The 26,246-nt window shown below is 34.0% G+C and overlaps 1 protein-coding gene across 1 annotated transcript in view; it reads left to right on the top strand.

The window, feature by feature from the left end:
• LOC145296771 (transmembrane 9 superfamily member 4-like) overlaps positions 1 to 26,246 on the top strand; it is a 120,856-nt gene that overhangs the window by 57,896 nt on the left and 36,714 nt on the right. Inside the window, exons 2-6 of the mRNA XM_080142825.1 lie at positions 6,159 to 6,281; positions 8,696 to 8,798; positions 13,508 to 13,551; positions 16,520 to 16,641; positions 21,289 to 21,391. Of these exons, the coding sequence (XP_079998951.1) occupies positions 6,159 to 6,281; positions 8,696 to 8,798; positions 13,508 to 13,551; positions 16,520 to 16,641; positions 21,289 to 21,391 (495 nt within the window). The remainder of the gene's footprint in view (positions 1 to 6,158; positions 6,282 to 8,695; positions 8,799 to 13,507; positions 13,552 to 16,519; positions 16,642 to 21,288; positions 21,392 to 26,246) is intronic.

The following is a 26,246-nucleotide window of genomic DNA, read 5'->3' as shown; positions in this document are numbered from 1 at the left end:
CATTAGTTTTACTTGAAATTCAATATTTCAATTTTACAATTTCGCTAGATTAACAAAGAATCCATAAATTTACGTGTTGAATAAACAGTTAAAGCAAGCACTATGAATAAGTATGTTACTAACAACTTGAAACATAACCTTTTTATTAAAAGAATAACATTATTTACCGTAACTTTTTATTTATTTTTTTTTTTTTTGAGACTTTAAACGATATATCTTTTTCAAAAAAGACTTTTTTTTTCTCTATGTTCTGTTAGTCTTAACCACAAGAGTTAGTCCATGTGTGGATACAGCAAAATATGTCTGTCTTTTGTTGATGAGTGTTGTAAAATTTAAATCTGATGTGTTTTGCATGGTTGACACATTTTTGAATAGAAGAGATTGGTTACATCATCGAAAATATTTTGTAAAGTTATTTAAAGAAGCTAGAGTACTAAATAATGACATTTTTTTTTTTTTTTTTTTTTTTTTAATGAATAAAAACGGTTACTTTTTTCCTAAGACTTTCAACGGTTATGTGGTTTTTTAATCTACTGGTATTCACCATGATGGGTAGCCCACTCGTAGATGAAGCAAAATGTCGTCTTGTATGATTTTATTCATTTAATAATAATAATAATACGTACTAGCAGGACCCATGGAAATTCCACAGGGGACTCATTTACATGTAATATATTGATGTTGGTATTCTGTAGATGTTCAGTGTAAATGGAGACACTGATATTATTGTAGCTTTTTTGTTAAAACTGCAAAAGTATTAATCTAAGCTAGCAGGGACACCCAGCGTAGCCCGGTCGTAAAGTATGCTTAAATATGACATTTTAATTCTTAAAGATTTCATACATATTATTATAGAGTTAATGTTTTCGTGATTTTTATATATTATAAAGTTGGGATTTCAAAAGTAAAAAAAATATCCATATGACTTGGGTGCATCAGCTTGAATCGAAACCAAACACAAAACCTTGGTGAAACTACTGTCAATAATTTTTCCCACTCTTTATCTGTGCCTAAATCCCAATGTAGATTCCATGAGCAAAGCTTCTTTCTTAGAACTGCACGCCAGTGGAACTCTCTGCCGCTTGCCTGTTTCCCACCTGACTACAACTTGGACATCTTCAAGTCCAACATAAACAAACTCCTGACAAACTGCCCCCTTAAGACACTTTATCGAAACCCCCAATACTAATGATTACTACAATACTATCTCATTGATTACTGTACACGCAATAACCCTTATCCCTGAGTGGCCTTTGGGCCTTGATAAGTGGTGACCCCCATATATATATATATACTTGAGTTCCTTCAGCTATAATTGAAACTGAAACCAAAACTTTTGAAGAATTCTTGATAAAATTATGAAAAAAATAGATTACTAGAGTGCCATCAGTTATAATCGAAACTAAAACCCAAACTTATGGAGAATTCTTGATAAAATTATTTATTACAAGAAAATCCATAACAATTAAACGACAGTCATTCGGATGTAAATAACATACATACACACTATCCTATTAATATATAGGTAACATTATTTAATGTTCTAACTTCTTTTGTAAAACCTTTTAGTAAAATAACTGGGTTCAGAATTAGCTCCCCAAGAGATGGATATGTTATAACTCTAAAACAAAAAGTATGTTAGAATATATAGTGATCATCCCACTCAAAAAACATTTTTCCTTTAAAATAAGGTGATATTCTTGAGTTACCTAACTGACCTAAATTCGTCTTTATGACTATACACAATTTCTTATGAACAATTGTATCAAGAGTTTTCTGTTCAGTCACCCAAAAAGGGTGTGAAAGAAATTGTCATGCTTACATGCAAACAGGTATTTTCTACATACTTGTGTGTTTGATGAAAACTGCCACGTTTTCATTGATAAGAAAATTAATACGAAATGAATATTGTAAAATCTGTAAGTAAAGTTTGAGATTTATTTGATTTTGGGAATAATCCCATCACAATATCAGCAGGTAAATGTGGTTTGGAAATGGTGGAAGGAGAAAGGGGATGTCATATTTTTCAAATTAACTTTGGAAAGGTGGTTTGAAAGCAAACCTATTTGGGTTATAACAGCATTTTGCCACAGAATTGTTATGAACATGTATCGCTGTCACATTTTAGAATTTTGTATTGGCGAACTATATTCCTAAGTTTCAGGCATTCCCTAATTAGCTTAGTAGCCTTTGTCTATTGCTAATAGTTTTATGACTGGAGAGGGAAAAAAAAAAAAAAAATATATATTTGAATAGATCCATGAAAGGCTTACGGAATTTTATTAACAATTCCAAAGGTTGCTTGTAACCCCCACCCCCTAGTTTTAACATTGTTGCAATGTTTTTGTTTTTCATTTATTTTTTTTATTTTTATAAGGGAGTCACCACTTATCAAGGTCTAATTTCATATTAAGTTATTCATTTTAAAGCTCCTAATGTAAGTAAAATAAAAACTAATATTGAAGAAAATTTTGAGCTATTGTGTAGAATTTCAAGAGGAAAAAGGGGATAAAAAAAAGTCAACAAATCACTGTTACCAAAGGTATTAAATTTCTTTTCTACTTACCTGCCTAATTTTTTGTGTTAAGCTTTTTTTTTTTACCCCCCCCCCCGATTTATCGGAGAGGGACCTATGTTTTCATTGGCGTTCACGTGCGTCCGTTAGTCCAGACGATTGTCAGCTAACTGTCCATTAGTTTTTTTTTAAATTTTGCCACAAATTGTATTTCATTAAATAGATGTGCACAATAAAAATTTTTTTTGCGAAAATTCCCACTACTCCCCAGGGCTTCAAAAGAGGTCAAAAATGCCCCAAAATGGCCAAAAATGACACGTTTTGCCCCATAACTTTTGATCCATCCATTTGATTTTTCTGAAACTTAGCCAAAATGTGGAGCCCATTGTTCTTAATATAAATCTAGTATGGGTGAACCTGGCAAAATTCTGGTTCACATCCCTCTGAGACTTTTAGGGCTAAAAATAATGCTTTTTTTTTTTTTTTTTTTTTTTTTTTTGAGCTTTTTTCATATTGCTCCAAAACTTGATATGTATGTCTATATAATGGTTTTCCATGGTACTGTGGTACTGAATTCAAATATACATGTCGTAAGGCGTGAAACTGCACCGTTTTTCTATTTTCACTGGGATTCAGTGTTCCAGAAGCTCAAAAAGGGTCACAAATGCTCCAAATTGCAAAAATGACGCTTTTTATCCCATAAATCCATTAGATTTTTCTGAAACTTGATGAAAATGTGAAGGCAACATTGGCCTTTCACACTTCTCACATTCATCATTTCTTCACTATTTTTTGTGGTGTCATCTCACATGCAGCACCAGAGGGGGACCTCGCACACGTGGCTTGTTTTTTTGTTTTTCTATTCTTTAAAACCTGATGGAATTCATTTCATGTTTACTCCTTGATGTTGTAGATTCAACAAATTGTAAATCGAATATTAAACGAAAATACAGCAAATAACTGCCACCAATCGATGGAAAATCTAGTTTTTAAGAGATCTGTATATTTTTAATTGCTATATATTTGTTTAATTTTTAAATTCTATATTTTTTCTTTACGTAAAGATTTTAATTTTCCAAAACTGTACTCAAGTTCAAAAAATCATATTGAATGAAATATTAACATATGATAAAAAACACTTTAAAAAAAAATGATCCAAGTAGGTAGAAAAAGTAACTGTTATTTGCTATTGTGGCTCTTATTTGTTGACTATTTGTTTATTTTGCCTATTGAAAACATTTCATAATAACCGAATTTTAATTATCAACCAGTTAAGCAATGTTTGCAAATTTTTATGTATATTTTATGGAAGTAGATCGAGACAAGGCATGAAGTTGGTTAATCCTAACAGTTAACCGTCATAATAAAAATGAAGAGGAAGGTCGAATTACTAAGAAACGAACCAAGCTTGAAAGATAGCCCACCAGCAGTGTTCAATCTCTTGGACTCCAAATAGGCTAGCAAAAAGGCAAACCCTTCAATAGTCCAATAGGGAAGGAAGAGATTACAAGGATGACCGAAATACATTTCCTACTTGATTGTATATACAAGTTCAAATATATAAAAAGATGAACAATCCTATTTGTGTTTCTGAAATTTTTAAAATGAGGATTGATAATTCATATTTGGATTATTCTGACTGCTGTTCTCATCTTGAGTGTGATTTTTAGAATGTTTTGGTTGATATAACCCCCAGCCTTATTCATGTGTATCTTGTCAAATTCAGGAATCTGCACAGAATTTCAAACGGATCCCTTTAATTCAGGGTGTAGCATGCTCTTATTTCATCAGCCATGACTGAATAGAAGTCCTAAGTAATCTAGTCCCATGCTGTAATGGAAATGATACGCGGTAAAATTCATTTGCAAGTTACACTGTTCTGGAGGTTGAGGTTCAATCCTTAATACGAGCGGCTCAAAACATAAATGTGAATTACTTAGGGCTCCTATTCAGAACAAAAGCATGCTCCTCCTGTGGATTAAATAAAGGATTCCTTTGAAATTCCACGCAGATTCCTCAGTTTGACAAGATATACCTGAAGAAGGTTGAAGATTACATCGACTGAAACATTGTTACTCGAGTGGTATGAAAATATCACTCCAGATGAGAACAGTCATCCAAATAATAAAAATCTTATTTCTTTCTATCATATTAGTCAATTGAAATGCAAATTGAATTTTGTTTAAAGTCATGAAATTAAAATCTTAGGTGATATACAATATTACAGAAGATTTCTCTGCATGTAAGAGAAAATGAATGCAACATTCTTTTGTGCATCAATGAAAATTAAAGGCAAAGAGTGATGTTATATTATACAGGTCTGACATAAGTAACTCTACAGTGACAGAACAAAGTTATCTGGCTATGCTATAAGTTTTTGCCATTTATTACAAGATAATTTAGAGGATCTGTACTTTCAGCAGGATGAGGCACCAGCCAATGATACTGTGCTTGTATGAAACTGGTTAAATGACTACTTATTCTATCGATGAATTAGCAGTTATAGACCACTTAATTGGTCGTCTCACTTACCAGATTTGATCCCTCCTCTGTTTTGCTGTGGAGTCTTAAAGTCTACCTTGCATGTTCATAGTGATGTGTTCTGAAATGTCTGCAAATGGTCCTCCATAAACTCTTTCTCAGTGAGGTTATCTGGCTATAATGGCAACTTTTTATGTTGTTACAACAGCAAAATAGTATGGAGGGTCTGTACTTTCAGCAGGACAAGGCATCAGCTTGTAACAGTCTGACTGGATGATGATTGGCAGGTGGGGGTTGCTCGAGTGACAGTCTCGTTTATCAGATTCAAACTTTTAGATGTGGGGCATTCTCAATATCTACTCAGAAAAGTCCCTATAACATTGTTGAACTTAAGGAATATATCTGAGCTATCATTGTTCAAGTGCCATTGGAGCTGTGCACCAAAGTTTGCTTCTCAGTCCCTGAAAGATTAGAAAAGTGAAGTGAACTCTATGAAAAGGCACACAGCTTTTATTAACATCAACTTTGTTAGTTTCTGTAATGCAGTTGCATATTTCTTCCATGTTAGATTTATTATGTTGAAATAAATTATATAGTTACTTCAGACATTTTTATACTGCTTAAAAACCTTATTTGAAACAACAAAATTCCAAATACAGAGTTCGCAGAGTAGAGAAGAAAATGCAAAAGACAAAAGTAAAGAAAAAATTTCTGTATGCATTCATAATCCAAAGAAAATATATTGCAAGAGTCACATAAATTAGTCAAGTAGTTTTATTTTTAAATAATAAAATCAAATTTTATGAGCATCCAAAGAGTTACTGTCTTGACCACCATTTTGGGGGGGGAAAAAAATCTAAAAAAAAGTAAGGGAGATAACTCAACAATTCTGGACAAGAACTGCCCTCTCTTCTATGAAAAGTTTGGATGAACTTATCAGTCAAAATTTAAATTGAATTTATTTTTGTCCACTACTACTACAGTGAACACTGATATTTATACCAGTGGTTTATTGATATCAACATTAAATTATTTCTAGAGTAGAGAAGAAAATGCAAAGACAAGTATTAATTGTTTAGGAAATGTAATTGATATGCAGGTAATATTTGTTCTTGTATCTCGTACATTTTCCTTCTATCTTTCATCTTTTTGATCATTTCAGATGTTCACCAGACATATACTGGGGTGTGTGGTGGCTTGTTCATTATTATGCCTAGTGCAAGCATTCTATGTGCCTGGGGTAGCCCCTGTGGAATTTCTAAAAGGACAATCTGTGGAAGTAAAGGTACGTATTTTTTGTTACTTGGAATCGAGTGTTAGCAAGTTTCTTTAATTCTTCCATGTTTTCTTTAGCATGTAATGTTACGGCATTAATTTAAAAAGTGATTACATGGAGAATTCTTTTGACTCTTAACAGATTATGTGTGCAGAAGTCTTGTTAGTTGACACGTTGTAGATAATCATAATGATGACTATGCAATTTCTACAACTACATACTTAGAAAATGGAGCTATTAAACCTGACATAGAGATATGGGAAAAGGAGAAAGAGCAACCTTAGAAGCTTCTCCAATGGTGCTAGGTTAAACAGAGCTAAAAGGGAAAAAGATAACAAAATACCAAGTTCTTATGTATGACATAAGAAACTGGAATCTTAGAAAGACCTCTATTCTAGTAATTATAGGAGCAATGAGATTTGTGAAAAAGAATTTCTAAAACTACTTGCAAAATATACCTGATAAACCAAATGCAAGATAATACAAACAATTGCACTTAAAAGGACTATTAGAATCATAAAAAGATCTCTTTGTTGGAGTGCATGAGATAGTGAATGAATGTCTGGCGTGATAGGATGCCCCATCCCAGCTAAAACAAAGTAAGAAAATTGGAAAGAAAGGACGGGATTAGTATTTGTCATAGTTGTTATGCAGCAGGAGGAGCAGTCTTCTCTTTTCCTAGCAACAGTGTCATTTCTCTCTTTCCATTGGTTCTATAATTTTGTCCGGATGAATGTAACAAAAGAAATTCTTTTTGAAATAATGTCTGTTAGAGTGTAAATTTGTTTTTTCATAAAAAGAACTGTCATTGTCAGCTAAATGTCTAAATAAATAAAATAAATGTGTCTTTTCTATATTTATTTATTTAAAATTGTGGCAATTTAATTCTTTTAAAAACAACAAATATTCTGTCATTACTGTAAAAAGAGTCAATTTTCAGCTAAATATTGCAAATGCAACCTTTTGAAATTTGTTTATTTAAAACTATCGTTTTAATCGACTTGACGGCATAATTTTGATTTTGAAACAATTCATTTTGAAATGATTAAAGTTTGAATGTTTTACCTTGGCAACATCAGATTAATCATCAATCAACATCTTTTGCTGATCGGGAGATCTCCTTTTTAAAAATGTGTGTGTGAAAAGCGATAAAATATGTATGAACATGAGCTGCCTTAGTGTATTATTATATAGATTTTCATCAAAATTCCAGCCCTTTTCTAGTCATGACTAGCATTTTGAATATGTACCAGAAGTCCATGAAATTTTGGCTTCAGGAATTTAAAATTTCTAATGGAAAAGAAGAGTCTCAAAAATATAAAACCAATTCCTGAATGAAGAATGTTTCAGTTTTTGTTCAATTTTCTTGTTCATTTTGGTAAATCTTAAAATTTTGCTCCAATTGCTTTTATTGTATTTGCTATTTTGGGTATTTTTTATTTTTCCTAACTATTTCTCAACATGAACTGAAATAGATGGTTTTCCAAGTATACTATCTTTCCAGCTAGTAGACAGAATCTACATCAGTTATAGAAAACAAATATTTAAGATTTCTAGATAACAATTATATGGCATAACATTGACACATTGATTCCTGCTAGATCACCAAAGTTAAGCAATGTTGAGCCTGGTCAATACTAAAATGGGTGACCATTTGGGAATTCCAGGTGCTGTGTGTGCTCTCTGCTTACCTCGGCATTGTTTCTAATTGTCCTGGACTTCTCTTTGCCACTAGACTTGAGCAGTGCCAATTCAGGAGAGGTGTGGTTGGTAATTGTGCAATCCTTGCCTCATAATTACAGGCGCAGGGGGTATCCATTGTGTTTCGAGTTTTAATGGAGTCTTCTATTTCCAGAAGACAAATACTAGTCTAGGTTCTTTAAAAAACTATATTTATGTTCAATCGATTTTAACATTTGAAAATATTTTTTCATTAATCCTGATGTAAGGTATTTTATTCATTAGTCATAAAAGAATCCTGGTGTAACGTATTTTATTCATTAGTCATAAAGGAATGTGGAGTACTGATTACTCTCACAGTAAGAAGGCTTAATACTGCTACTCAAATCACTGGCTTCTTATTGAATAAGTTTTACTATCTTCACTGGTGAAAAAGGGAGATTTGCTTTCTTTTTCTCCTTTGGCTTACAAAGGGAAAAAATAAAATCAAGGGAGGAAAGGAAGACAAAAATAATGCTGCCTGTTGTGATTTTAACTGACATTCGACAAATTGATTTGATGGCTCAATTGGTTAATATGGCTTACATAGAGTGAGAAAATATTAGTTCAAATCTCGTATTTTCCAGTTTTTTTTCATCTTCTAAAATCTAAAAGAAAATCGTAACATTAAGCATTTTAATTTATTTAATTGAGTTTTCTTGAAATTTTCTGTACTTGAACTTTTTCATTTTTTTTCCTTGCAGGCTGTGAAAATGACTAGTGTAAAGACACAACTACCTTATGAATACTATTCATTACCTTTTTGTAAGCCGAAAACTGGAGTTGTATACAAAACAGAAAATTTAGGTTAGTTACTTCATTGCATTTTGACCATCTATTATATAAAATGCAGTTATTTGTTTGCCCAGCTAAAACTTCAAAAATACATAACCAACCTCGACCAAGTTGGTATTTTTTTTAATAAGTTTAACCTCAGAAAAATATCTAAAAGTCAAAAAAAAGAAAATGATTTGTTCTTTGGGTATCAAATAACCATTTGTATCATTAAATGTTAGCAAGAATTAAATCATACTTTTTTGTATTATCATGTATTAATACAGGTTAAGAAATAGGTCAGCATTTTCTTTTTTTTTTTTTTTTTTTTTTTTTTTTTTCCAAATTAAAAAACACTAACTCCGGATTTGATTTATTCTTTCTTAATTGTCATTTCTCTACAATAAAAGGCATTGGGAGAAACTTAGTAGTGCTCTCCAGGCATTCTTAATTTTTTTTTGGTGCTTTCAGTAGTGCTCTGAAAGCCTCCTTAGTTTTATTTATTTATTTTTTTTCTCATAAAAGAATTTTTTTTTTTCTACTTGGTAGAGGCGGGGAGAATGAGAAAGTTAACATTTTCTATTTATTTGCTGAACAATGCCTGCAGTCCTGTTTTTATTATAAATTTATTTGTATTACAATAGTGAGAAGCTTATAAATATGTACTATCAGTGAATGTACTTCAACAATTTTATCGCTCTGTCAGCAGAACCACAAATTTGCTGGCTGCCATCCCATGCAGAAATACTTCCATCCCAAAAACAGGCTCTGGTTGGCAACCTGTGATACCTTGGGATGAGATCTTGGTGGCTAAGCAATACGTGGTCTGGTGACTTGCAACAAAATAGCTAAACCATCAAAGTCTTTTGTTCAACACGCATCTCCTTATACTGCCCAGATTTAATCTTCCTCTCAGGTCATCAGAACTAAGCGTGTTTTTAAAACATCCATTGTATCACATATTTTTTTTATTTATTGGAATCCTTTGAGATGAGGCTTCATAATTTGTGTATTCATTTTTTTTTTGCGGACTGTTATCCTCATCTTTGTAGTTGTTGTTTCACCAAGTTTTAGCCAACTCGTTAGTGGATAGAGGTTTTAAGTCTCTACAGTTCCAGGTGAGCATTGTCTGAAGATAGCGGTTTCAATCCTACCCAAAGCAGGTGAAAACAGGGTGAGACAACAACAACTATGGAAAACAATAATTACCGGGGATACAGTTACAAGACTCGGCATTCCTATCCAGTTGTGATTAATCACCTGAAGAAAGCCAGAGGATGAGTTGACCGAAACGTGTTGAAACAACAACTATGAAGATGAGGATAAGTCTGCAAAAAATGAATGCACAAACATTCATTGTATCATTCTCATACCATTACTCTCCATGCAATACATGTCCTCAATCCTCACTAGTCAGGTTTCACTTCCATGTATCATAACGCTGCGTACATACTGATACTCTTTCCTTGGTCAACAGACGTAATGCTCTCGCAGAAGTTCCCCAACTCTTGCAATCACACTAGCACCTGCTCTACCCTATTTTCCGATGGTATCACCAAGATAACAAAATAATTTTTGGTGCTTCTATATTTAAATCACGAAAAAATATAGAATTTCAAGTAAAACAAATGGTACCTACGTAATTGTCATGTCACAAATAGTGGCATATCCAAAAATTACAGAAAACAATAAGATAGAAAATTAATTAATGAAAAAAAAAACATTTGTAAGATCTAGTGATTTGGTTTCAAAATCTTCAGATTTGAATTGGAGAGTTAACAGGAGAAGATATCAAGTTTTCAATTTCTTGGAAATCAAAATTCAAGCAGTTATTTCTTATAAAAAAAAATTAACAATTCAAACAGTTAAAGAAGGCGGAAAAGAAAAAGAAAGTGCAGGTGTGTGTAAGGGTGTTGGTTGCGCAAAAGAAAAAAAAGGAAAATTGCAAGCACAAAAAAAAAGTGGTAACGTGCAGGCAGGCTCAAACCCGTACAGCGAAGGAGGGAAAAAAAGTAAAAAAAAAAAAAAAAAAAGTGACACATTAGCTATTGTGCCCATCGCTAACCCGGAAATAACATAGATTTAAATTAAGACTAGACAATCGAAAAGAGGCGAAAATATTGGCTAAAAAAGCGACACCTCCCTGTAGAAAAGTGCTCAGTTGAGAGTGAAGGAATTGTTTATGGCAAATTTTTTTATATTTGTCGTCCAGTGGTCGAGCTTCAAAATGATACCAATCTCGTGAAAATCCATCGCCTCTGTCGAAAGTTTTTTGCGAGACATACATACATAATATAGACAGGTGAAATTTATATCATAGATTTTTTTTTGGGGGGGGGCGTTGCCCGGGTGTTTGTAGGTGTAAAAGAAAAAAAAAAAAAAATGTTTTGGTAGGTAGGTAGGCGCAAACTCGAAGCCTTGAGGCGAATAGCCTGATAACTTACCACAACAGTACAAGGGCAGAGAAGTGATGATGTTTGGAATTCAACGTTTAAAAAAGCAGGTGGTTAAACGAACGTCAACGTGTGGTTTTCTAGGTCAAATATTGCGCAGTAGTAGTAGTAGAGAAAATGAAATCACAGCGCGAATTTTGTCACATATAAGACGCTGAAATAAAAAATGCAAACGACTTCCTTTCGCAAATCGGACATATTATAATCTAGGGAGTATATAAAACGTTCTAAGAAACAGTGACCACCTGAGTTCCCCCCCCCTCCCCCAAAAGCCTTTAGCAGACATGCGAAAAAATGCACACATTTTCGCTTTTATATTATAGATGTTATATTTTTTTTTGTTTTCTAAATAAATTCTGTCTGCTATACATGGTGTTTCAACTGAGTTACTTCCCCTTTGCCCCTATCGTGTAACCTAAGATGTCTGCTTCAGCATATAAACTTATTGAAGTATTTTTACCCTTATTGGAACTGTTTTTCATGATTAATTAATTTTCTGCCTTATCATTTTCCGTAATTTTTAGATATGTTACTATTTGTGGCATGACAATGACATAGGTACCATTTGTTTTACTTGAAATTCAATATTCTTTTTTTTTTTTTTGTCCTGGATATGACCTTAAACTATATCCAGTGGTGAGGCCCCAGCTTACGGGCTTTGGGGAGTGTGGAGCCACCCTTTAATTGCCACTGCTCCCAGGTCCACTCTGACCCGGAGTGGTAGTACCTGTTAGGGTTCCAACTATGGGTTAAATAGAAACCGACTTGAAAACAACAAATATATTCTATTAAAATATTTTTCTTCAAAATCTTTGGATTCGGCATTAAATAACCTGAAAAGGGTTGATATGCCATAAAACAAAAACAACAAATATTTTTTTGTTCACATAATTTTTTTTTTTTTTTTTTTTTTTTTTTTTTTTTACAAAATTGTGGTTTCTAAACTTAAAACCAATGGTTAGCAATTTTTGAGAGTTGAATGTGTTTTTCAAAACTTTTTTTTTTTTTTTCTCAGTCAACTCTTTTTTTATTTATGGGCTAAATGCGTCATTACGTCTAACAAAACATATTCCAACAGTACCTTATGAATGTGTCAAAGAAAAGCTGTGCCAAAGTCCATATTATAATGGGTGGAATTGTCCCATTTAACCAAAGAACCTGGCAAAACAGTGGCTATTACAGTTACTGGTGATGATGCATGGATATACTTTTGCCATCATTATGTTTAAGATATCTATAAAACTATTTTGTCTGCTAGTTTGGATAGAGACAAAAGGACATTTTGATGATGGAGGGTTCAAAAGAGTCTCAAATCTAATCCGTTCCAGACTACCAGCCAAGCTCCAACCTCTGTCCCATCACAATGTTGCATTCCTGTGCCTGTTTTGCAAGTACTTTAATGTAATCTGCACTGGTGAACTCCTTGAACTTGTGGCCCCTCAATGTACATACTTCTGACCCAACAAACAGCAAAATCTCACCCCTTCACTTTTGAGGTTCCTAGATGCCGGAAAGCCTTCTACTCAAATATTTTCTTCCTTCAGACTGCTAGACTTTAAAATTTCTTCTGTTTCTTTTTTTTCCTGACTATACTAATCTGCAGAATTTTAAATGTAATGTGAACAGACATCTCGCTGTTCAATTCCCCACAGTTCCCTATTAGACACAATTCCAAATAGTAGCCCCTTACTTCAAAGTGGTGATATGCTTTGTTTGAAAAAGAGTTTAAAAAAAAAAAAAAAAAAAAACTTGTTTCCAATATCAAGAGTCTAGGTAGTTAACATGATCTTTGCTAGAAGATGTGCATTATCACATTGAAACATAGGTTCTCATTAGGTCAAGCAACATTGAGCCTGGTTAGTATCAGATAAGTGACCATTTAGGAATACTAGGTGCTGTATGTAGTAGGATGTCAACACTTCTTTGCAAGAACTGCAAAGACCTACTATTGTTCTCTCCAGGATATATATGCGAATTCTGAATTTGATATTCCCTAGAAACTGCCCCTTTTGAAAGGAGCTGATTCAACACGCCTAGAGTGAATGCTGCTTTTTTCTTTCTTGCTGGAAAGTCTAACACAGTTCCAAATGTGCCATGATCCAATTCGTACACTGGCACTTTCATTTCATATATGTAATATGATTGTTGATAATTTTCTTTTTGTACATTAGGATTAATCTTTAGGCTTTTGCGAATTGTGAATATGTTGATCTAATTATATAAATATGAATATACTTTTTTATGTAAGCTGATTAGCGTTATAACTTGTTTTACTTTTAATTTCTATAGGTGAAGTTTTGAGAGGTGATCGAATTACAAATACTCCATATGAGGCAAGTAATGCTTTCTTTTTTCTTTTTTAATAAATGTAAACATGCACTAAGTTGTTGCATGTTTAGTGTTGTATATTTCTGGTACATGTAACAGGATTGCTACAGGTGAGTGATGTTTACTCAAGAAAAGGAATGGTTGCACAGAAGAAATTGAAAATATCTCTGATTTTTGAGTTGGCCACCCAAAATCTGATTTCCTTTGATAAAAAAAAGTCTTTTATTAAACAGAAGTTTTCTGCTGTGGTTATGAACCACTTAGGTTTTGCTAAGGATTGAGACTTTGATTTTCATAGATAAGACTAGCCATTATCTGAGTGGAGAAATGGGGATGACTGAGAAAAAGACCAAAATTTAAAATTTTTGGTCAAAAACTAGATATTATTTCAGTTTATGAGCAGGAAAGCCCAGTTAGAGCCAACCATCTAAACATGAAACAGTCAGTTTTTCTTGGGTTTGGTAATCAGATCTGTGTCCCTCTCTAGGCAAGATAAGTCCTTGGACTTAAGTCTTGATTTAGTCAGGTTAAAAATTTAATTTGACAAGTCTGTTTAAAAGAAGTCATAAGCACTATTGTAACCTCTAAAAAAATAAACCTGTTGTGTTAAATGAAAGTTGTGGTTTTCTTTGGACAGCGAGATCTTTTGTGGTAGCATTAACTGATACCAGACAGCTGACACTGATTGGTGTCAGAATCAAGTAGTAACTTTGGACCAGCACACCAGATTGGGACGATCACAATCTATGCAGTGAACGTGCACGGACCCATTAAAATTGGTCTTTTATTCATTTAGTCATTTCATTAATTTTGTCATCTATGATCGTTTATTTGCAATGAATTGATGGATTTCGTTACTTCCAAGCAAGTCATATTTAATTAAAAAATAATTTTTAGTAAAATACAAATAAAATTTGACATTAAGTTATACAAGTTTAATCATCCATGTGAAACAAAAACATATATATACTAACAGCAAAACCTGATATTGCTCGGGATTGATTGAGGATCAATGCATGTTCCACACTTCCAATATTTTTGTCATTGCAATCGGTGAAATCATCCATTTGTCAAACAAATCGCGTGATTTCCTGCTCTAGTCAGGAACTTGAATTAAAGTTTCAAATGCAAAAGTGAAGTATTGTGGTTTGATTGTGCGTTAAACAAAAAACATTCAATTAATCATTCTTTTCTTTTCAAAAAACCTACTATAGAAAACTGGGTTCTTCTGCTTGTGGGGTGATAAACTTTCAAATGCACTTGTGATATTAGACTATGAAAGTTGTGTGTTATTTACCCAGCATTTTTCATTTAAACAAAAGTTAAAAATAATAGATTCTGTTTAATTATACCTTTTCTTAAAATTTTTTTTGTAAAATGATATATAAGGGATTGAGACCTGTGGAACAAAATTCAATTTGGTTTTTAGCTAGTAAAAATAGCTCTAAAGGGTCAAAATAAAAATAAAAAAATTGGAATTTGGTAGATACAAGTTGACTAAATCTATATCTTGTATGCATATGCGAACATACGTTTATACGTTGAAGTCAGTTTATCAAATTAACTTCCATATGTACGCTGTCTTGGCTCAGATATATCGAATAACACAGGAGCACTAAATGTTTTGGTTTGGATTTTAGCTGGTGGCACCCAAGTCATATTTGTTTTTCTTTTAAACTTTTGAATTCACTATTGCGTACAATATAACAATCAATCGAGAATTGGCTTTATAATAATCAATACAAAATCTGCATTAATTAAAATATCATTTTTAAGCATATCTTACGACCGAGCAACATCAGGCAGCCTGCTGGTAATAAATAGTAATTTGAATTTGTTGTTAGTATATTACTTTATGGAATCTTTATTGCTTTTGCTTTTTTTTACCTTTAGAAAAATAGATCACGTTTTTTTTTTTTTTTTTTTTTTATTAAAATATATTTTTAGTGTTTTATTTATTTTATGCAAGAATTATCAGGTATTACTTTGTTTTTTCTTTTTTGTTTTTAAATAAAAATGTGTACACAACTTTGACATATTTTCTTTTCTGCCAATTTGATTATTTTTCTCTAAAAACAGGAAGTCCAGTTTAGTAAGTGGAAGATTTTTCTGTCAATGCAATTTCGAGTCTGCTGTTCTTCTGTATCTCCAAAATGTACGGTAGATAACTATGGAAACCAGTATTGTGAAAAGTGAAACAAAAACGGTGTTCATGCCATTAATTACTTCATGAAAAATTAGGCACCAGTGTTATATGGGATATTAAGAAGTCTAAATTGATTTATCTGGAAATATTTTGTTATTTAAATCCAATTAAAAAAGCAATGTGTTTCTAATCTTGTTCATCCAAAACAATACATAGTGCCATTTGGACATTAGGAACTACGATTTGTGGCCATATCCACAAGAAAGCCATGTGATGATATGAACAAGATCTCTGTTCACATTATATTAAAACTTCTGTATGTTAGTATTGTAAAGGAAATAGGAAACAGGGAGGGAATTCCAAGGTCTATTAGTCAAAGAGAAGAAATTGTTAGAGTAGAAGGCTTTCTAACATCTAAGGACTGTGAATAAAAAATAAAAAAAATATATATTTAAACTTAAAAACAAAACTGATGGTTGGTATTGTGCTTGTAAACATGGTATGGTAATAGTAATTCTTTAACTATGTGTTTTTTTTTTTCTGCTGACTTAAAAAAAAAAACCCTGCAAATTTTGAATTTTAAGCAAATAAATGCTGATTCCATGCCGATTGGAAATATAGATCTTCCTGTTTGCTGACAATTTTTATTGGCTGTTTTATGATTTTTCTTTGGAATATATCAACTTTTTAATCAAAGCTCTAATCTATTAAATTAGTTCTATTGTTTTGTATTTTGTTATTTTTTAGTTTTTTTCTTTTTTAATTGTATGTTAAATACTGGTGACAGCTGCTGTTTTCATACTTATGCTGTCCTTTTTTTTTTATAGGTCACAATGGCTGAAGACAAGAGCTGTGAAATTTTATGCCATAGTGATCAAGCTGTCACAATGACCATAGAGGACAGTAAACTTATTGCTGAACGTATCAGACATGCATATTATGTTCATTTGTGAGTAATTTTTTTTTTTTCTTTTACAGAAGTAAAATATTTTTTTTTTTTTTTTTTTAAATTGAGCTAAATAAAATGAAAGGTCTGTTCTAGACTCTAGCTGCAATCAACCGAGTAGTTTCTACTAGTGATGAGACGATTCCAAAGTTTTTTCCCATTTCTGATACAATTACTGATTCCAATTATTTTTATAATTATAAATATTTAGTGCTAAAGTTATTTCCAGATTATCATAAGACTCCATGTAACGTGTATATATTTTTGTCAATGTAAATATACACTTGTGGAAGTTGATTTATAGATTTTAGTTTTACTGGTAGTTTTAAATCATATCATTTTATCATAAATATCAGCAATGAAAAATAAAATGTTAAAAAGAACAAATTAAAAAAAAATTGTTTTTTGCATCGAAAAAAAAATCCAACAATTTTTCCAATTCTGATTAATTGTCCCAGCACTAGTTTCTGCCTTCATAATAAATGTTATAATCCAAGAAGGATCATTGACTATATAGAGTTGATCATCATTGATTAACTCTGAAGGTCATGCAATCATTATCACCATATGCAGTTTTTCTGTTTTACATGTCGGCATCAGTTGGAAGGAAAAGGCAAAGGAAAACATGAGGAAGTGATAAGGATGGTCTTAAGAGGGATAAATAAAAACCTGACCAGAGATGTTTGTTTGGAAGTCAATTTCTAGAAGTCATCCAACACATGCCAGCATGTAATATGGGCATTAAGTGGAGTATGATGATGACTTTTATACAAATGTTAAATTGGTTATAGTCAGCTAACGTACTTCTTAACTTTCGGCGTGGCTGCAACTGGAAGTGGTGACAAGGCAAATTAGTTCTTTCACTTTTATTGTTCTTCAGTCTTTCTATTGGGAAGCGATTTATTGAAATAAAATAGAAGAAAAGGACATTATCAAAAAATATACAATAAAAAATTAACAAAATTATGCAGATCGAAATAAGTTTGTATTTGACAAATTCAAGTTTTTATTTTAGAAGAAATATGTTTACAAAATTATAACAATAAGTTTTGCAGGGCCAGTTTAGCAGCATGCAGTCGGGTATTGTCATGGAGGATTGGGTCTTTTCTGTTGACTAATGCAGGGTGTTGTTGCCAAAGTTTCTGATGCATTTCATCCATTTGTTGATAGTACTTTTCCATCGTAATGGTTTTGGCTGCATTAAAAATAAATAATGGATGCGACTGGTCGCAGACCACCAAACAGCATAACCTTCTGTTAGTGCAACTCTGGCTTTGGGAAGTGTCATAGAGCTTTGTCTGTGTCTAACCACTGAGCTGAGCGTTGCCAGTTGTCATAAAGAACTCACTTTTCGTCACAAGTCACTACCCAGTTGAGAAATAGGCTGCTCTTATTGTGTAAAAGAAGGGAAGTTGACACTTCATAACTTTTCTTTTAGTTGTTGTTCAGTTCATGAGACATCCATTTATCAAGTTTTTGTCTTTCAATCAAATCATTATATATGTTATGTCAAATTCAGAAGCAAGTTCTTGAACAGTTGTGCAGTGATTGGCTTCATTTAGGATGCTCTATCCCAACTATCATCAATGGACCTGAGGTAATCTCGTCAGCATCAGAAAAAGCCAAACTCTTTGCCAAGAACTTTGCAGCTTATTCTACCCTTTGTGATTAGGGCCGCCAACCCCCAATATTTTCTCCTATTTCAAAAAACACACGCTATGAGATATACAAATATGTGTATGTGATGTTGCCAAGCTAATCAAAAACCTCAATTCCAGTAAAGCCACCGGCCTTGACAGTATTCCAATTATAGTACTCAAAAACTTCAACCAGAACTAGCGCCCATACTTACAAAACTGTTTAAACGTTGTCTTAAGAATTGCTTCCCATCACCCAGAACAATCTCATCAGTAGGCTCGGTATTTAAGAATTCAGGTGATCAGTCATCTACCTCTCAGTACAGGCCAATAAGTCTCCTGTGCGTCATTAGCAAGTTGCTGGAATCTTTGTTAAATAGAGAAGTAATAAACCATCTCAGCAAAAATAAACTTCTTAGTGACATGCAATATGGTTTCCGTTCTGCTAGATCTACAGCAGATGTGCTTACAGTTATATCTCATAGGATTAGCAAATTTCTCAACAGAGGCTACCTTTCTAGGGCAATTGCTCTTGACATATCAAAGGCTTTTGATAGGGTATGGCATAAAGGTTTACTTCACAAGATCTCCAGCTACGGTATAGCTGGAAATGTCTTCTCAATTATTAAATCATTTCTTTCTGATAGGTTCATAAGAGTAGTGGTTGATGGGCAGAAATCAGAAGCTCACAGTATTAATGCTGGAGTTCCTCAGGGGGCCATCTTGGGCCCAACTCTCTTTCTGATTTACATTAATGATCTTCCAAATCATATCCTTACATCATTTGTAGACATTTATGCTGATGACACTCCATCTATGGTAGTACATCTAAGACCGTAAACAACCAAGTTCTCATTCTCTCTCCTCTGCTCTTGACCATGTGGTACAATGGGAAAAGAGATGGCTGGTTACTTTTGATGCATCTAAAACCAAGCTTTTATCTTTACATCATCAACGCTCATCTGGCATCAATTGAAATGAATGGCTCTCGTCTTGAGGAGGCCTCATGTTTTGACAAGCTTCTGGGCTTGACCTTTACTCTTGAGCTGAAATGAAACACATACATCAAATCTGTTGCCAAGGCCACTGGAAAAATGGTGGAATCCTTCTATTGATTCAGTAGATATCACTGCTGATGCTATTCTCTATCTATATAAGCGCCAGGTACGTCCAAGGATGGAATACTGTTGCTACATCTGGGCAGGACCTTATCCTACCTTGATAGAGTTCAAAATAGACTTTGTAGCCTAGTAAGGATGTCCTTTTCTCTTCCCAACAACCTCTTTCTCGCACAAGAGATGTTGCAATTTTGTCTTTGCTTTATCGTTATTTTCATGGAAAATGCTTAATTAAGCTCCAATCTATGGTCCCCCCTCACCAAGCTTTCACAAGAAACACTCATCTAACTGAAAACACTATTAATAATTCCCCCTACTCTTTATCTGTGCCTAAACCTAAACGTAGATTCCATGAACAAAGCTTTTTTCTTAGAACTGCACACCTTTTCCTGCTTTCCAGCTGATTACAATATTGTTGTCTTCAAGTCCAACGAAACGTAAACAAGTTCTTGATGAGCCGTTCCTCTCAAGCTCAAATTTACCGAATTTCCATTACTAACGATTACTATATTGTCCCGTTTTACTGCTGTACACTCTTTAACCCTTATCCTCGAGTGGCCTCTGGGCCTTGATAAGTGGTGATGCCTATGTAAAAAATAAAAAGGAAAATATTTCCATCTCCATCTAGCCAGATTCAAAGTCAGCCTCTCTTCCGGTTCTCATGCCTTCATGTGAGGACTTGCATAAGAGATAAAAGGGAAGAAGTAACTCTGCCTGAAGCAGAAAAAGAGTTAGTTCCCCTTGATCATAGTTCTATCAGCCTAAGTATTATGTAGTATCAGAGTTCATTGTTTTAAGGATTAAATTTCTACCTTTTAAACCCATGGTTATAATTATAACAAATGAGCCTGTTGGAAGGGAGTGTGCAGTTCTACACCCACCTGACGATGGATTAGATTGATATAATAATTTAAAAAAATCAAAAAATCTATCCTATACACCACTACTGAACAGCAAATAAAATGTTAAAAAACAAGAGTTTGATGGGAGTGTTGAATTCTGATCTTGTTGGATTATTTCCATGCCTGATGAAGGCTATTATCATCAAAACTAGTTCATTTTAAAGTTTTAAATGGTTTTTGTTTTTTGTTTTTTTAAATCTGTTTTGTATTGGTTTCTTATAAATTTCAATCCAAATTTACGCAGCATTTACATCAAGGAAAACAATTCTGATTAACCCAGTTTTACTTTAATAGAAGTTTGCAATTAGAACTTTGAACTTGATCCGAATCAGTACATAAGTCCAACTGAGCACAAACAGTTCATCAGCTTAGGGCTCAAAAGTTTATCTTTTTTTGAAACTCACAGAAACTTAACTGACCTCCTCTGCCTAATTCTATGAAAAATATAGATACTGGTATCACTTAGAGTAGATGACACAGCCACCTACTTAAAACACTCATCTGCTTTATTACTGAATGTAAAAACTTACTGATTGGAGAAGCTCAACATCTGGGATGATTCTAACTCTTGAAAAGTCTCAAGTAGATCATAATCACAGCATTGAACCTGATAAGACATTATTTAAAAATGTCAACTTTTTTTAGGGGTCTTTCTTTTAGTTCACATGGCTGGCTTCTCATCCATAGCATCCATAGCATGCATCTCACTAAACATAGCAATAAATTTTGGTTAGATGATGCCTAAGAAAAGATTTGTCCAACAATTGATAGCAAAATGTTGTGTGCTCTAGAGTTATCTTCAACTAAGATCAACATAATTCCTTCAAAATTGTATTTGTGTCAAGGGAATCGTTATGAAAATCAGAAGAGGAAGATTTTGGTTTTGGATATTTAAATGTGCAGATTGAATAGTCAAATATTAAGAATGTCATAATCGCAGTATTTCTATTCTTATATCATTTAGAAATTTTAATTTATTTTATTTTTTTTTAGATTGGTTGATAATTTACCATGTGCCACCAAATTTGAAATGCTAGAAACTAAAGAAGTACAGTATGAACATGGGTACAAATTAGGTTTTGTCAAAAATGATGAGGTAAGTATATAATACTTTTTATTTATTGAAAATCAATAATGAAAAAAAAAAAAATCAGATTAAAGTAAGAACAGATTTTGACCAAAGTTAACACCTTTACACAGCCTAATGTCAAGAGTGCATTTAAGAAGTTTTATCATCTCTGAAGCAAAAGGACCTCTCATATAAAACCAATAGTAGGTTCTTTAATAAGACAGACATGTTCAAAATTAATATTTCTGCTAAGTACAATCAAATCATGATACTTGATTTTTGCATTTTAAACTTCAGGCCATATGTAATGAAAATGTTATAAAATTAAGTGTTCTCTACAGTGCAACGGACTAAGTCACTGAGGAGGCATGTGAAGCTTCCTCCCATTACATCGCGTTGGGTTTATGACTAGAGCAAACAATCAATCGAGTGATTGGAAAATAGACAATTTCACCGATTTTAATCACAAAGTGTGGCACATTCATTGATCCTTATTCAATCCTGGGCAATGCCATATCTCCATGCTATATATATATATATATATATATATATATATATATATATATAGCTTGGAATTGGAGGTAAATTGATCCTATGGATTAAATCATTCCTAACAGATCGCTACCAGACAGTTGTAGTAAATGGCTCTGCATCTCCCCCGACCAAAGTGCTATCTGGCGTTCCCCAAGGTTCAGTACTTGGTCCGCTACTGTTCCTCGTACTAATCGGCGACATAGACGAAAAAGTCAAATCGTCTTTCGTCTCAAGTTTTGCCGACGACACCAGGATTGGCAGGAAAATAAAAGATTCTTCTGATGTACAAGCTCTCCAAGATGATCTAGACGCTATCTACCAATGGGCGGATGACAACAATATGCAGTTTAACTCTGGGAAATTCGAGTGTATCAAATACGGTAGAAGGAAGGACCTGAGAGAAGCATCTAAGTACTCAACCCAAGACGGGAAGCTAATTAAAACCTAAGATACTGTGCGCGATCTGGGAGTAACGTTGGATTCTGATGGTACATTCACCTCCCAGATCGACAAAGTTTGTTCAACTGCACGGAGCATTTCCAGTTGGATTCTAAGCACTTTCAAAACGAGACAAAAAAACCTAATGCTGACACTCTGGAAGTCGCTGGTGTTGCCGCACATTGATTACTGTTGTCAGCTGTGGACTCCGGACAGAAAAGGTCATATTCAAGCATTAGAGGCCATCCAGAAGTCGTTTCTAAGAAAGATAACTGGTTATAGTCAATTGAATTATTGGCAACTGCTGGATACGTTGAATATCAAATCGATTCAACACAGGCAAGAAAGATATTCAATCATCTATACCTGGCGTATGATGGAGAACCAGGTGCCCAACGCTGGTATACAGCATCATATCTCAAAACGTGGCAGAAGGTGTGTGGTACCACCCCTAACCAGTGCCAGGGACAACTGGATCCGACGGCTCAGGGAATCTGGCTGAAGTCTGTACCAGACGAACCTCAGATCCCCGGTTATACCGCAATGAGACGCAGTGAATCCAATAGCTTACGCCACATGCTTGTCTGTATAAAGAGGGACAGTGAAACGGTGCAGCGGTCTATTGATTCGACGCCGCCTATACCGTCCCAACTGGAGGCCGCTTGCTGCAGTGACCTTGGAGGGCTCTGACCGCTGAAAGACATCACACAAATCACACAAAAAATATAGTTACAGGCTGGGAGAAGCTAAGTCGGGCTGATCACCCCTGATGAAAATCTTCGACTCCAGAATAACGCTTCGTCCTACGTTGCTTGTAACACAGAATAAAAATGTTTAAAAAGGAGCTAAAGTGTGTTGGGTGCAGATTTGTGCCCTAAAATGACACGTTGTCTAAGATTTGTGAATGATTCTCATTTAACCTTGAACGATCTGAACGCAAAGCAAGAATGACACATGTGGATAAGATATCATAAGGGTTTTAAACACATAATTGAAACTTAATGCAACACCTCAATGGGTCAGGGTGAGGTTGAGATAACGAGAAAACTAGCAAAAAAAAAAATCAAACAAAAAAAAATTAATAAAGTAAAAAAAAAAAAAAAAAAAAAAAAAACTGACATGGATGTCGTTCTGGAATAACAGTCCGAAGAAAAAATGTAAATGTGGATGGGTTTGGGAGATGGGGTATTAGAAGTGGGCTACTTAACTGCAGATAAAATAGAATCACATGATCAACGTTGCTTCTTTCTTTCTTTCTTTTTATTTATTTATTTTTTTATTTTTTTTAAGTCTTTGAATGCGGATATATCACTTCTGTAATTCTAGGGTTATAATCAGGATTCGGTTCTGGGGTTCGGGAAGGAGTGAGTCACTCTCTCGACAACAGCACGTTCTTGCCCTCTTCTTTTCCAATCGACCACACCTGGCTTATCGCCACCAATGTCACACCGCACAATCCGAACATCAGCAATACGAAATTCTTTCCAAGAGAAAATGTTCATAATTCTTTTCTCCCCCCCCCCCCCGGGAATTTTTCCCAGCTTTTATATCCTCCTATCTAGAAGAAAAAAGGAAGAGACAGGAAAAAAAAAATAGCTTCTCCCATCATGCTCTGCCTTCCCAAGATGCCCTTCGCGTATACAAATGCGCTGGCCATCCTTTCCTTCTTCTTTCTCAAAGAGCGATGCAGATACGCTCGGTACGTTTCTTTTTTTAATTTTTTTTCTAACCATATACCCCACAGTAATCTCTTTCAAATTCATCAATGTTGTCTCATTGACCCAAAAACTGCGCACACTGTGTATCATTTCCACGCTGATTTCTTCTGGCGATTGAATATTAAGTCTCACTGAATTCAAAGTTTACGGTATCTGTCCGGTTTCTTTTAGTCGCCTTTATGTGGATATGAGTTGGACAGCAATAAAAAAAAAAAAGCCCTTGATTGTATCATTGGAATAATACGGAGATGATTCTTCCATCATATCTGGTTGCTGGTTTCCTCCATCATTGCTTTTTGGTATGACGACACGAGGAATATTTTTCCATCTCGTCCCCTCGTGATCTCGATCCAAAAAGACCAAGTTTTTTCGTTTTTCCCGCTTAGAGATTTTTTCCCCTCTCTTTAGCTCTTTTCTTATCGCTGCTACTGCTCCCTCGCACATCGGTTTTTACACAGGGAGAGAAGATTGAGCGAAGAGGTAAAAACAAAAGACAAGGTGTTAAAGGTGGTGGTGGGGTTTTCGCTGCTAGCGCTGTTGTGTGTGAGGGGAGGGTGGAGTTGGTGGGGCTCTACATTTAATTTCGAAGAGGGGTTTCGTTATTTATTTATTTATTATTTTCTTTCGTCTTTCTTTCATTTCTTTTCCCCTCTCTACCTAGATCATTACAAATATATATCTGTATTTGTAAAAGTGAACGTGTCTGTGTGTGTGTGTACATTTCCCTACACGATAACTCTGTCAATCTTTAGTCTACAGACTCGAAATTTGATATACAGGGTACTGAGATTTGGGAAAATCTATGTGATCGGTTTTCGGCCTGAAATTTGGCTGTTAAGAGGTCAAAGTTGAACGATTTGACCTTGGAGAACTCTACCAAACTTCTCCGACAATTTGGGGGTCTAAACACTTGAAATTTTAGATATAGGTTCCTTGGACATGGATCTAATTTAATAACTTGATTTGAGCCCTAAACAATAAATGTTAAGGGGTCATAATAGGGGTCAAATTTAAAAAAATTGACCTGTTTTTTTTTGCTCAGCATACACCTCCAAACACCCGGGCAAACATGCTAGTATATATATAATTTCACTATTTTCTGTTAGACCAGAATTTTCACTAGCATGTACATTCTTATGACAGTTTTCTGAGCCTTATTACTTCTGTGCTGGCTCATGACAAAGTGGAAGCGGGTGTTTCATTTGTGACACCATCACTAGAAGATTGCTGTAAAGGGCAAACGGACTCCCTCTATCCGGTTTGGTTTTTAAACAGAGCCCTTCCTGTTCCTAGACTTCACTACAGTTGAGGGACTTCATTTGCATCTTTATGTGGCAACCTTCCTGTATCAGAAGGAGGCTAACAGGTGCTATACCTTGCTCAAGTGTGACCTGAAATTGTACAAAGCAGGAGTGTTCATTTCCCTGAGGTATTATACAAACCCCCTTAACTGAATACATATATTGCCTAAAATTCCCAAATGGTCACCTGTCTGGTACTAGCCAAACTCAGCATCACTTAATTTCAGTGATTTCACGAGAACTAATGTATCAACATGCTGTGTGTATATGTGTGTGTATAAGAAAACAAAGTTATATTAGAACTTTATTACATTATCATGTAAATAAGGATGAGGGTGATTACAATAAGGGAAATGGGAGGGGATTTTAGGCCATGATATTTCAAAGCTAAATGCTTCTAATCTAGTCCTGTCTCTCCAAAAAAATCTAAATGTTTTCAAGTTACATAAGTGGCCTGGCAAGGCCATAGGGGGAGACAACCGAAGCAGCAAAACTAAATCTGGTCTACTAGGGCACTATATATATACAAATGTAGGCAAATTTGGGCATATTTTATTGGTTTGAAAAATATAGGTTCTTTTTTTTACCAAGTGTCAAATAATTTTCACCATAGAATAGTATTAGAATCTTCAAAAAGTCTGCAAATTTTCATGTTGTTCTGTCCCATAGAACCAAAGATATAAGCATTTTAATATTCAATTTGGCTACGAGTATATATAAATATATATACTACTTTTTTAGTAATTTTATAAGTTTGAAATCTCTGCGACTATTGATCAGAATTTAACAAATGAAAGTTTGTTGGAAAGATAATGACCTAAACTTTGTAGTAGGCTATGTGACATTTGCCGTTTAGGTTGCACATTATTGTTTAAACAAGTGGGGTATCAC

The sequence above is a fragment of the Euprymna scolopes genome, chromosome 17 (genome assembly GCF_053919585.1).
Source record: "Euprymna scolopes isolate OS-2025 chromosome 17, ASM5391958v1, whole genome shotgun sequence".
Taxonomy (NCBI): Eukaryota; Metazoa; Mollusca; class Cephalopoda; order Sepiida; family Sepiolidae; genus Euprymna; species Euprymna scolopes.
This window is presented reverse-complemented; position numbering and strand designations above follow the sequence as displayed.